A 13,394-nucleotide genomic window follows, 5' to 3' on the forward strand; every position below is an offset into this window, starting at 1 on the left:
TTTCAATGAGATATTAAATGAACAAGGGGAACAGCCACATTACTTGAGAAGGACGTTAATATTTTTCCTATTTGCAATTTGATATTTGGTTGCTAGTATTCTGGCTTTTGAGATACCGGTTTGGGATTTTGGGACTTTTGACTAGCTGTCAAAGCCTGAGTAGCAGCACGGTTCTCATTTGCATGAGTTGTCCTCTATATGGTTTCGTATGTACACAATTAACAGGGCATTTGGTCTCAGCTACATGGTTGCACAAAGGGCGTATTTGAAAATAGAGGCTGACCCACGACATTTGAATATGAACGCAAGTTTGTGAACAGTGCAAAAGATGCATGCAAAACTGTAGCAGATGCTGTTTAACCTCATCATAAACTTTGTTTAATGACCTTTTTTCCTTTCTATTATCTGTTTTATCAATCCATTACCAATGAAATACAAGTTCTTTGTACAGGTTAAGCTATTGTACCATATGTGGTCAGCATATGCTGCATATACAAAACTATCAGAAATCTTTGTTTTGTTAGTGTTTCTATTAATAAGTCATGTCACTATCTCAAGGACTCGCGTCATGGCTTATAACTTGGCCATGTGTCCCTCTTGATCCATTTTGATCCATCTTGGTCTTGGGATCAGCCAGATCTATGGAAGTCTTGAGGCTGTCACAAGTGGATGATGTCTTCAAAATAGTCTCTTGTAGAATGCTAGATATACTGATGGACGTGCCCAGGAAACTGAAGACACACTTTCTTTTCCCTACCTTTTTTTTTTTTTTTAATTCTGACAGCCATTCATCCATTGGATAAAAAAAGCCTGTAACAGTATTTTTTTAAATGGATTTTGGTGTGAGATGGGAAGATATTCTGAATCAGTGAGATGTCTTGCTTTCGGGTTATTCCTATATAGGAGCATAAGAGCAACCATAGTGGCTCAGCTCAAATGTCAAGATAGCATATTTTCTGGTTTGTTTTTTTTTCCCTCTGTTGCTTCCCTAGAATATCTTAAAATTAATTTTCATTTTTTAATTGCTCCTCAGAGTTCAGTTGACATTTCCTCAGACCCCATTTCTGAGTGTTGTTAGTCAATTCAGTGTCCGTCACAGAATACATAATGTCAGGATCATTTCTTTCTACCTTACAGTTATCGGTACTGAATTTCTTGACCCGGTCACACAGTATCCTGAGATCTCTATGCAGATCTTCGCAGGCAGACTTTGTGTTTTTTAGACTCAATCATTTAAAGTTCTCCACAGTGTTGTTTCACTAATCACTGCCTTTTCCACATCACTTGAGAGCAGAGGGTAAGACACAGGCGTACACACACCTTCCTGTGGAGCTCTGGTGATGACAACTCTCTATTGGAAAAGCAAATAAATTCTTCCTACTTTTGTCTCCTACCTTTTAACCAGGTCAGTGTTCAGGTGAAGTCTCACTGCAGATGAATCTCTCTAAGAACCACCTTTGATGAGAAGCCCTGACAAATGCCTGCTGGAAACCCACGTCAGTGACGTCAAGTACATTGCTTGGCTATAAGCTCATTGCTGTCCTCTATCCATTCACAAGGTGAGGCCACAGATCGTGTTCATATTATAGCTTTCTGTCATGGGCTCTTTTGAGCAGGAAAGTCACAGTGAAGCGCCCTGTGTACTTGGGAACCCCAGCTATGATATGCAATGTGGTGGCAATAGGCAGCCATTGCCAATGTTCATTATCATCTCAGGAGGTGCTGATTTTTCTGCTTTCACCTGGTGATTCGCGGCCTTTCAAAGCCCGAGTTTGTATGAACAGCCTTTTCAATACAAAAAGATCATAATTTTACAAAAGCTCATTATTTGAATCAAGCTGATGTTATCCACTCAGGTACTGTTCAGTGCTATACTTAAAGAGTCTTTTCTCAGTGCTTTCTTTTCTTAAAATGATTTTCACAATCTGCTTGGGTTCTGTCTTTTCCTGTAGCTCTCTACTAGCTGTTCATTCTGGAGCTAGGGAAGTGCTTTGTTAAGAATAATCAGAAAGTGCATATTTATAGCACAATACGTATTTTTACGTATTCTTCAGCTCCCTTTCTCTATTCCCTCTGGTTGCATAAATGTGTCAGCACCTGTTATAAGGGTCCATGTGCATTTTGCCTCTCCCTTTATGTTTCATAATTCAATCTACTGCATGAGTAAATTAGCTTAGGTATTAATGAGCTGGAAAAGGTTGTTTTTTCTGGGTTTTGATTTCAGGTACCACATTATATTCTGGTGTGTCAGTATTCTTGGGTTCTAGGTTATTTACTTGTTAACTTCAGTGCAGTTAACGGGGATGTATACTAAAAACTCAAAATTACACGGATTTTTTTCCAGGAGATACCACTCTTCATTGTTTCCCTTGTTAGCCAAGGGGTAACAAACATACAGAAATCTCTAGCTGAGCCCATGATGTTACTGCAGCCCTCTCCAGAGTGGGACATGGCCAGTAGCAGAGCTCTCCCTGCTGCAATGGGACAGGCCCTCACTTGCAGCAACATTTCCAACTCTTCCCTCATGTTCTGGTTGTGCCTTTGCCAAGTACCACCGTGAGGAATATTTGAAGATCCAAAGTCAACTTTTCTAACGGCAGATTAATTTCTAGCACCTCTTTTGTCCCTGTCAGGAGTCTACTTAGGACTCTGCTTTCTCCAAGCAATTTCTTTCTCCCTCCATTTTTAGTAGGTACAGCCGACACAAAAAAAAGGAGATATGAAGGAAACAGTCTAGTGACAGTGGCAGAGGAATAATTACAGACCTTGTTCCATGCTGTGTCTTGGATGGAGTGAACAGGCGGAGTGTGCTGAAAAAGTCTGAACATACTGTTTTTGTAGAGTGTGCTGGTATTTCCTACTGCGTGAGTCAGCTGAAAATTCCCTGATCCTTTTGCTTCCTTTTCCTCTCAGGCTGTACAGCAAAGTCACTGGACAAAATGCCATCCCCGATTACTGCAGGTCTCCACTGCCTATTTCTACTGGTCACAGCACATTCCCAGACATCACAGGACTCAAACTTTGATCCATTCATCCAATATGTAGTGAGTATCCTTTCCCAGCCCCATTGGTTTTCATTTGGTCTCTGTTTGTAGCACCCCGCTGCTATAGCTCTCCTTTACATTCACAAAACCTTAGAGGAAGTCAGTGTAAGATCAGGTGGGGAAACTGAACCCAGAGCCTCCCCGGTGTGTAAAAGAGATGGAGAAATCCAGGAACGGGGTTCTTCTTGCTTCCCAGTCTTAAAGCCTCTCCAGAAGGAACTGAGCAAAACTTCTGGTTTCTCATTTGTGTTAGTCTGCAGGGGATTTAAATTGCTGTCCCTGGAGCTAAGCCTAAGTAACAGTCACGTGGGCACTGTTCCTGGATTCACCCATCCTCTATGACAGAGAGAAACCACCAAAGTCAACAAAACCAGCTCAGGCACAGAGGTGCTTACAGGGAGGTGACAGAAGACTCACCACTGTCTTGTCAGTAGGCCATGAATACACATGACCAAAATGCCACTCCTGAGTGACTTGTGTTTAGATGTTGCGCTTGGACTCAGGCTTTACTTCAGTTTCCCACTTTTTCAATAATTCTCACATACCTCTTTTGTTTCATCAATAGTGCAAATTATGGAAATCTGGTTTGTGCTTTGTCCTGTATGTGGGTTTGGTAACAGACAGTTTCTGCACAAACAGTCCTGAACTAGAAACGACAAAAGAGGAACAGAGGAACAAAAGCACTGACCAAATGGAAGTTAATATAGTCTGGTAAAGAAAACCAGTCTACAAATCTACCAGCTCTTGGACTATCATAATTATTATTAGACCAGAAAATACTTCTTTTGTCTTCTACATTATGAACCCTATCAAGCCAGACCAGATTCTAACATCTATATTCAGTCCCTAGCGCCACAGGGACCTTAGCTCTGATGGACTGAGCAGAACACAATGTGCTTTTTTGAGCAGGTTGAAAAAAGGCAAGGAGAGGTGAAGAGGAAGGTGGGAGCTCCTTTAGCTGTTTCTGCCACCGTCCCCTGTCTTGGCAAACCAAGATATAGCTGGTTCCAGCAGCCCTGTCTGCCCTTTGGAAAATGTCTAATAGGGAACAAGTATCTTGTTTGCTCTGTTTTTTCAAACTGTCTCCAGCTCAGCATTTAGGCATTTTCATGAAAAGGTTAATACTTTAATTTTTAGCATCTTTGATCCATGGCTGATCCTGAAAATGAGTCATCACTTAATGGTGTGAAATATGTGAAGTATTTCATGACATAGCAATACCCTGCAGTTGTTTGGGAGAATAATTAAACAAACCACTGAGAGCAAACCTGGGGGAAGTGGATCACAGTGGGCTTTCTATAACTTTTGCAGCTAACATCTAAGGTGAAAGGTAGTACCCCTAGCAGTGCAAAAATGCCCATGCACCTTGGGATCCTCACTGCCAGCGCAGCTGCGATACTAAGCCCAGCTCTAATCACACACCAGGTGGTTCCTTTATGTAAAGAGATGACTTAAGAGTTGCCAAGCTATTCACCCTTTCTGTAAATAAAGATTTCAGTAGGACTCAAGAAACTGGCAAAGCTGCAAATTTCCTGTCTGAGTCTTTGCTTGTTCTTTAGCCTTTCTTGCTAACTTGTGGTGCCAATGTATTTTTAGGGCATGATTAAAAAAAATAAGATGGTCCCCATCTCACTTGGCTGCACCCTGCATGAACCCAGTCAAACTGAAATTGTGCCACAACTGCCCTGGTCAACTGTGTGCTACTGAAGGCCCACAAAATAGCTGACCTGACACCTGAGCTGGAGCCAAGACATTTCAATCCCCTTTCTACTCCTACTCAGGCTGGTTTTGCTGCTGCAGAGCTGGGAGCTCAGAGCAAAGAGGAAAGCAAAGAGTAATATGAGTCCACTTTCTGGATTCAAAGGCTGAGTGACCAGGTATCCCAAGTAGTTTGCAAGGCTGGACTAAGAGCACTATGTCAGCCCCACGGCTGGTTTGCAGCTCAGACACATAATTTCTGCTAAGCTGAGACAATTGCCTTGGAGAGATATGCAAAGAGACACTTGCAAACTCAGTACATCCCTCAGCTGGTGTTTAACATTTCCCTGCTTGGAAGATATAAATATTCTATTTAAAAAGGAAAAGGAGGGTGGGGAGGGGCAAAGATTGGTGGAGGCAAAAGAATTATCTATGCCAGTATTTTCTTCACTAATTCTTTCATGCCAACAACAGAAGCTAAAGCTTCACTTTGTTTTTTCACAGAGTTTCACTCTCTTTTTTCCAGATTGACAGTGCACTAGGAGAGGAAATCTTCCATTCAGAGATGCAAAGGCAGAAGCGAAACAGTACGTACACAAATGTATGGTAACAGAGCAGGTTTCTAGTAAGCCAAGGGTGAAATCACTACTGGGGACAGCGTCTCTTGAGGTACTGAACTGCGATCATTAAGGAGGAGTAGCTGTTGTGGTTTAACCCTAGCTGGCGACTAAGCACCACCCAGCCACTTGCTCACTCTCCCCCAGTGGGATGGGGGAGATAATTGGAAGGGTAAAAGCGAGAAAACCCGTGGGTTGTGATAAAGACAGTTTAATTGGAAAAGCAAAATAAGGAATTCATTCACTAATTCCTAGAAGAAGGTAGATGTTCAGACATTTCCAGGAAAGCAGGGCTCCATCACGTTTAACAGTTACTTGGGAAGACAAACGCCGTAATTTTGGATGTCCTCCCCTTCCTTCTTCTTCCCCCAGCTTTTATTGCTGAGCATAATGACATAGTGTGGACATCACACTCCAGGTCATATGGTGTGTTGTCATATTGGTCAGTTGGGGTCAGCTGTCCCAGCTGTGTCCCCTTCCAGCTTCTCGTGCACCCCCAGCCTACTCGCTGGGAGGACAGAGTGGGAAAAAGAGAGTCTTGATGCCATGTAAGCATTGTTCCATAATAACTAAAATATTGTGTTATCAACACTGTTTTTGTTACAAATCCAAAACATAGCCCCATACAAGCTACTGCGCAGAAATTTAACTCTACCCCAGCCAAAACTAGTACAGTAGTAAAGGCACAAATAAAAGAGATGGAAACTTTTGTCTGATCAGAGATTGTCATAGAATCATAGAATCATAGAATAGTTTGGGTTGGAAGGGACCTTTAAAGGGCATCTAGTCCAACCACCCTGCAATGAGCAGGGACATCTACAACCAGATCAGGTTGCTCAGAGCCCTGTCCAACCTGACCTTGAATGTTTCCAGGGATGGGGCATCTACCACTTCTCTGGGCAACCTGTGCCAGTGTCTCACCACCCTCATCGTAAAAAATTTCTTCCTTATGTCCAAGCTAAATCTACCCTCTTTCAGTTTAAAACTGTTGCCCCTTGTCCTGTCACTACAGGTCCTGGTCAAAAGTCTGTCCCCATCTTATAAGCCCCCTTTAAGTACTGAAAGGCAGCAATAAGGTCTCCCCAGAGCCTTCTCTTCTCCAGGCTGAACAACCCCAACTCTCTCAGCCTGTCCATACAGGAGACGTATTCCAGTCCTCTGATCATTTTTGTGGCCCTCCTCTGGACCCGCTCCAACAGGTCCATGTCCTTCCTGTGATGAGGACCCCAGAGCTGGATGCAGGCCTCCAGGTGGGGTCTCACCAGAGCGGAGCAGAGGGGCAGAATCACCTCCCTCGCCCTGCTGGCCACACTTCTTGTTAAGCAGCCCAGGATACGGTCGGCTTTCTGGGCTGCAAGTGCACATTGCTGGCTCCTGTCCAGCTTTTCATCTACCAGTATTTCCCAAGTCCTTCTCCACAGGGCTGCTCTCAATCCCTTCATCCCCCGGCCTGTCTTGATACCAGGGGTTGCCCAGACCCATGTGCAGGACCTTGCACTTGGCCTTGTTGAACTTCATGAGGTTCACATGGACCCACTTCTTGAGCTTGTCCAGGTCCTTCTGGATGGCATGCATATGATGATGTATATAAACACACCTTCTATGCAAGTTGAAATACATGGTGTAGATAAAAAACCGAGCCTCTTAGCAGGACAAGGGTCACAAGATAATCCTGTATGGCTTCAGTTTGTGGCTGACAGCCCATCCACTTGCTGAGTCAAAGGAGAGAAGGGATGAGACAGCTTTTCTCTGTATATATTATGCCATTTATATCAGCTTCCTATTGCTCTGAGACTAAAGAAATCTGGCTTTTGTCAGACAAGCAGCAGATAAAACACGTGCAGAGTATCTGCTGAGTAGGAAGCAAGATTTCCTAAGCAGAATGTCACACTAGGCTACAACTAAATAGCAACAAAGAACCCAAATGTCGAACTGGAAGCCATCAATTTGTGATTTACCCTCACACACGGCTTTGTGCTCTCATGCTATTTCTCTTTCAGCGCTTATTTTTGACCTTCCCCCTCTGGAGTACACCGTTGACATTGAAGTAAGCCTTATGGATTCATCTTTTCTGGAGCCAATCAAAGAGTATATAAAAAACCTTAATCTTCCAGTTTCAACAAATATTTCAAATGTAGAAATGACAGTTTCAAACATCAACATTACAACAGGTGGGTTGGTTATTTATTTTTATATTCTGAGTGACATGCTTTTTTGCCAATATTTGATCTCTCCCACTTTTACCATCCATCAGGCTTAGAAATCAGCAAAACTGAACTGTCTCTGCTGCCTACTGAAAGACCCAACAAGACTGAAGCTCTAGCACACAACAGCAGGTTTTGTTATCTGCATCCCACCACTCCTTTTTATATAATGTTGGCATTAGGAATAGCCCTGAATGCTTTTCTTTTCCCAAGGAAGGGACAAAGCCAGAGGAAGCTTGAGCCAAAGGATTTTGCTCCGGTTTGACTAACAAGCAGTCTGAGTTACTTTCAAGTTTCAGGAAGCTGTGACAGCAGTTATCAGACTGTTTACTTCCCTTCACTTGTATTTGGAACGTAAATCGCTGTAAGAGGCTGTACTCTGACGCTGACAGAGACAGGCTGCATGAGAAGCAGTCTTTTCCTGTTACAACTCATGAAACATATTCTTACAGGGCAAGATATCAGACAGGTTTTATTACGTGAGTAATGGTTGTGCAGCGTCACATCCAAGTAACTAATACAGCAGAGGATATACAAGCACACCAAGCATTTACAACAGTAGAGGAGGAGATTTCATACCTTCTTATCGCTGGCCCATAAAGCAGTGAAAGGAAGAGTTCATCAGTTCTCAAAACAACATGCAAATGAATCTTTTAAAGGCCTTCAGGGTCACACACAATGTGTGAAAATCACTTTGTTAATACCTTACTTTGCCAACAGCACATTAAGAGCAGAAAAACTTAACACTGAAGTGGGTTTTGTTTTGTTTTGTTTTGTTTTTTATTAGAAGGAATGTTTGTCTTTAAAGCACTTTGTGATAATGTCACCTTCTCTCATGCAGCATCTGTCAGGATACAGTCAGAATGACACAGCATCTCACTAGACACCGGGACTTTGAATGACTATTACATGCTCTTACAATCTTTACGACTATACATTTGCTTTCAGCCAGGCAATATAGAAATATCCAATCTGAAAACTATCATAGGACCCTGGCCAATATGCCAGGTAAATTTTTAGGATCAGACTTCACATCTCCATCCAATTATTTAAAAGTAATTGATCAGACTTATTTCTGTACCAGTCTGGTTCCCATTTCTGGTTAGTCATTTATAATTAGTATAGTAAGATTTGCAAGGCATCAGATCATCGTGTTTGCATCGTTCAAGTGAACTCGCAAGAAGGGTAACATTTAGTTGAGATCACTGGCATAAAGATACATCAGGGTAAATATACATCATGCTATACATTATGCTCTGTTTACCGTTCTCATACTATTTCTCTGTCTCTCTGACACTAGTCTGTCTGCCCAGTGAGGAGAACAACAGCTGTTGTTCTTGTGAAAGTGGATATGCCTGGCCAAGGGCGGTGTGCCGCGACTTGATAACCTGCGGGTCTGTCAGCCTAGCACCTGCCCTGCCCTGTGGCTACATGAGGCAAATGCCTTTCTATGATGGGGCTTACTGTGAGCTTCAGACTGAAGGTAAGGAGAAACAGTGCTGAACTTCATCATTGTACAACTCGTATATTGGTTAGAAGATGGAATAGTGTTAAAGGTGTGATAAAGCAGCACATCAGGACTGAGCTGGCTACCACATTGCCTATGAATGTGGAAAGTGTGTAGAGATGCTCTAGAGCTCTTCTCTTTGTGACATGGGTCCACCTTGACCCAAGTACTTGCAGATGTTTAGTGCCATACTGGAGCCCCAGCTCCTGGAATCACTCACATGCCTCTTTGGGACTTTCAGCTTCCGCTAAGCAAAGAGTTTCATCTCATCATATTTTCAACAGAGGAACTTACAAATGTGACCAAAGTGTGCCATAGTGCTCAAGAGAAGAGAAGGAACAAAAAGCCCCAGCACATATCTTTTGTTTGGTTTTATTTTATGACTCTCGTGACAACGTGCCCATGAGTTTTTAGGAACCTGACTGATGACTGGAAACTTAGGCTTGGCAGCACTGGGGTGGAGCACTACCTGTTGTCTCTGCAATCCAAGGCAAACCCCCCAGGGCTCTGCCTTTGATTGGTGGTGGAGCAGCATGCAGAGATACCCAGAGGCAGCCCTAGAGCTGGAAGCAGTCCAGTGCTGTCAGCATGCCCGTTCTAACCAACTCTGCTTAGAGGCAATCCTTTTATCACAGGGCAGCCTCATATCAATACTGCTATACTATTTCCAGGACTAGAGCTAGTTTCTCTTCCATGTGGAAGCCGCACACCCCTAAGACGTCCAGGGCCATGGGTAAAATGTTCCTCCACCACATCGTATGGACATGTCCTTAAATGGACTCATCTTAGAAAATTCCAGTATCTCTCTAAGCATTTTATATTCTTTTGTGCCCGTTGATGGGTCTTCACCCAGAATATTACCCTCCCAAAGTCATTGAGGATTTTTCCATTCATTTCAGTGAAACATAGGCGAAGATTCATCCTGTGTAACTTTCACTATGTAAAAATTAAGTATCTGGTAAAAGTTATTAATCCAAATTCTCTATAACTGGAGCAATGTAACAATTCAACCATTGTAGGAAAGCTGTCTATCACCTTCAGAATGTATCACCTTTTGAACATGTCTACAGCTTTGCATCAGCTAGAGAGAGAGTCTAGATATCTAGCAGATGCCAGGCATCTAAATTAGATATAGAAAATTAGGAGAATCCCAACTTTCCTATTATACAGATGAATCTTGCCAAGTTGTAAGACTTTGATTTAGGATTAAGATGGCTTCACCAAGGGCAAACTGTGCCTGACTAATCTAGCGGTCTTAGAGGATGGAGTGACTGCATCAGTGGACAAGGGAAGAGCCACAGATGTCATGTACCTAGACTTCTGTAAGGCCTTTGATATGATCCCCCACAACATTCTTGCTGCTAAACTGCAGAGATATGGGTTTGACAGATGGACTGTTAGATGGATAAAGAACTGGTTGGATGGCCATGTCCAAAGAGTTATAGTCAATGGCTCAACATCCAAGTAGAAGCCAGTAACAAGTGATGTCCTCGAGGGTCTATACTATTCAGTCTTTATCAGTGACATAGACAATAGGACTGAGTGCACCCTCAGCAAGTTTGCAGATTACACCAAGCTGAGTGGTGCATTTGATTCGCTAAAGGGAAGGGATGTTGTCCAGAGGGACCTTGACCACTTGAGGAGTGGGCCCGTGCAAACCTCATGAAGTTCAACAAGGCCAAGTGCAAGGTCCTGCACATGGGTCTGGGCGACCCCTGGTATCAAGACAGGCCGGGGGATGAAGGGATTGAGAGCAGCCCTGTGGAGAAGGACTTGGGAAATACTGGTAGATGAAAAGCTGGACAGGAGCCAGCAATGTGCACTTGCAGCCCAGAAAGCCAACCATATCCTGGGCTGCTTAACAAGAAGCGTGGCCAGCAGGGCGAGGGAGGGGATTCTGCCCCTCTGCTCTGCTCTGGTGAGACCCCACCTGGAGGCCTGCATCCAGCTCTGGGGTCCTCATCACAGGAAGGACATGGACCTGTTGGAGCGGGTCCAGAGGAGGGCCACAAAAATGATCAGAGGACTGGAACACCTTTCCTATGAGGAAAGGCTGAGAGAGTTGGGGTTGTTCAGCCTGGAGAAGGCTCCAGGGAGACCTTAGTGTAGCCTTTCATTACCTGAAAGGGCTTCTTTTTAAGAAAGATGAAGAAAGACTTTTTTAGCAGAGCCTATAGTGACAGGACAAGGGGCAACAGTTTTAAACTGAAAGGGGATAGATTTAGCTTGGACATAAGGAGGACATTTTTTACAAAAATGAGACAGTGAGACACTGGCACAGGTTGCCCAGAGAAGTTGTGGATGCCCCATCACTCGAAGTATTCAAGGTCAAGTTGGATGTCCCTGCCCATGGCAGGGGGCGTTGGACTGGACGATCTTTAAAGGTCCCTTCCAACCAAAACCATTATATGATTCTAAGAATCTGTGATTAAATTAGAAGAAAAATCTAAGAAATCACTTTGTCAGCATTGCTTTTGGTTATTTTTACACTTATTTTTATGTTTTTCCTTACAGACTCATGTGGCATGGGAGAGCCCATTGTAATGTATATGTCAGTCAGACTCGACACAGACTTTGGGGATGATCTCAGGAATTCTTCTTCTGAATTATACAAAAAATATAAGGCTGACCTTGAAAAAGCGGTAATGACTTTAGTTTTCTATCTAAAGAGGTAGAAAGCCCTCTAAGAAATACGGTATTTACCCTAAGTGTCTGGGGAATAGGGTACACTGTCACTGTCTCTGTGGGGAGCTGTGAAGTATGCAGCAGTGGTAGCTACAAAGTGGGCCAAAGCTGACCTCCATTGAAAGTCAATGACAATATCCCCATTCATTTTAATATGCTGGCCGACAGGGAAGTATTTAGGAATCTTTTGCATTAAAAGCATGAAAAAAAAATCACATTATTGGTGCCAGCTTAAATCCACATGAGCACACATAGAATGAAACCATCAACACAAATTTATCCCATGACCGTGGGGAGAAAACTGAGCCTGCTCTATCAGATATGCTATGTGCCCTTATTCACATCAATGTTGAATGGAGAGTTTCCTATTTTAAGCACGCTAAAGTAATATACAGAGGACTTATGTCATGTAATATGTCTTTGTTTACAGTTTAATGCTAGCTACAGATGTTTACCAGGCTTTGTATCGGCAACAGTAACTGGTTTCAGGTAAGTAAACAATTTAATTTTTTCCTGGAAGATGCAAATCTTTATGTCCAATATCAAGGAGACACCGGTCAGCAAGGACTACATTCATTCTAGCTAGAACCCGCACCCAGTATATACATACTAAATAACAGTATAATAGCTGCAAAGGAAAGCCCAACTATTAGCATGGAAATAGGATTGTGGGTAAAATTCACTACTGTGCAAAAGTCCAAGAAACATAATCATTCTCCATCTGGATCAAAGCCTTTTGTGGGAGAAACTGGGAAATTCCACCCAAAAGGGGAAAAAGATGCGAGTAAACCTAACATAATTTCCTAGGTCATCAGGAAGATGAATTAGTACATTGACTCTGGATATAACATTGGATCTGGATAACAGAGACATTACTCAAGTCCACACATATTTAAATGCAGCTGTATTTTAGGTTTTCTAAGGGAAGTTTACTAGAAATAGACAGCAGATGAAGGAGATGATGTCACATAAAGGTGTTCTTACTTTGGGAAAAACTGTTAGCACAACCTTCTTGTATACCAGAGTATGTCTTGAGTCACAACAGGAGCCTTCACAGGTGTGCCCTGTGAAGCCTTCCTAGCCAGGCAAGATGGGTCACCACAACATGGAAAATCACTAATATGCAAGGAAATTTGATTCTGGTGCTTCTCTTGTTCTTGTATCTGTTTAGGCCTGGAAGTGTTTTTGTGAACTATGAAGTAAAAGCAGGAGCAGCAAGCTTTGACCAGATAGCAAGTTCCAATAGATTTGTACCACGATTTCTACATGCATCGTACCAGCTAAAGCCAACTACCTTCACAACAGAAATAACTAGTAAGTTCAAAGCTCTCTCAGTATTTTCCTTCAACCTTTACTTCAGTATTTCTAGCCTGAACCATGTGGCTGCCTTATACTGTTGATTATTTGGTACTGGACCTTCAAAAAACATTTATTTCTCTGGTTGTTTGATTTCATCCCATGCCACCAAAGCTTAGGACTTACATGAGATGACCATGCACGCAGTACCTCCCACGGAAAACCAAATCCTACCAGCTGCTCTACTGAACCCTGATGCAGTCTTTCCATGGGAGAGAGATGGAATACCCTTAAGTTCACCACCAGAACTGAGACAGCTCTTAGCATATCAGGGTGCCAGCAC

At 42.9% G+C, this 13,394-nt stretch overlaps 1 protein-coding gene across 2 annotated transcripts in view; it reads left to right on the forward strand.

Annotated features, from left to right (window-relative positions):
* ADGRF5 (adhesion G protein-coupled receptor F5) overlaps window positions 1–13,394 on the forward strand; it is a 46,796-nt gene that overhangs the window by 13,902 nt on the left and 19,500 nt on the right. The window contains exons 2-9 of one of the 2 annotated variants that reach the window (XM_082306384.1): window positions 1,406–1,559; window positions 2,914–3,044; window positions 5,269–5,329; window positions 7,360–7,530; window positions 8,864–9,046; window positions 11,585–11,712; window positions 12,186–12,244; window positions 12,927–13,069. In XM_082306384.1, coding sequence (XP_082162510.1) covers window positions 2,940–3,044; window positions 5,269–5,329; window positions 7,360–7,530; window positions 8,864–9,046; window positions 11,585–11,712; window positions 12,186–12,244; window positions 12,927–13,069 — 850 coding nt within the window. In that variant the 5' untranslated portion in view covers window positions 1,406–1,559; window positions 2,914–2,939. The remainder of the gene's footprint in view (window positions 1–1,405; window positions 1,560–2,913; window positions 3,045–5,268; window positions 5,330–7,359; window positions 7,531–8,863; window positions 9,047–11,584; window positions 11,713–12,185; window positions 12,245–12,926; window positions 13,070–13,394) is intronic. The other variant, XM_082306385.1, reaches the window with a different exon arrangement.

Source organism: Platalea leucorodia, assembly GCF_965183815.1.
Source record: "Platalea leucorodia genome assembly, chromosome: 3".
NCBI lineage: Eukaryota > Metazoa > Chordata > Aves > Pelecaniformes > Threskiornithidae > Platalea > Platalea leucorodia.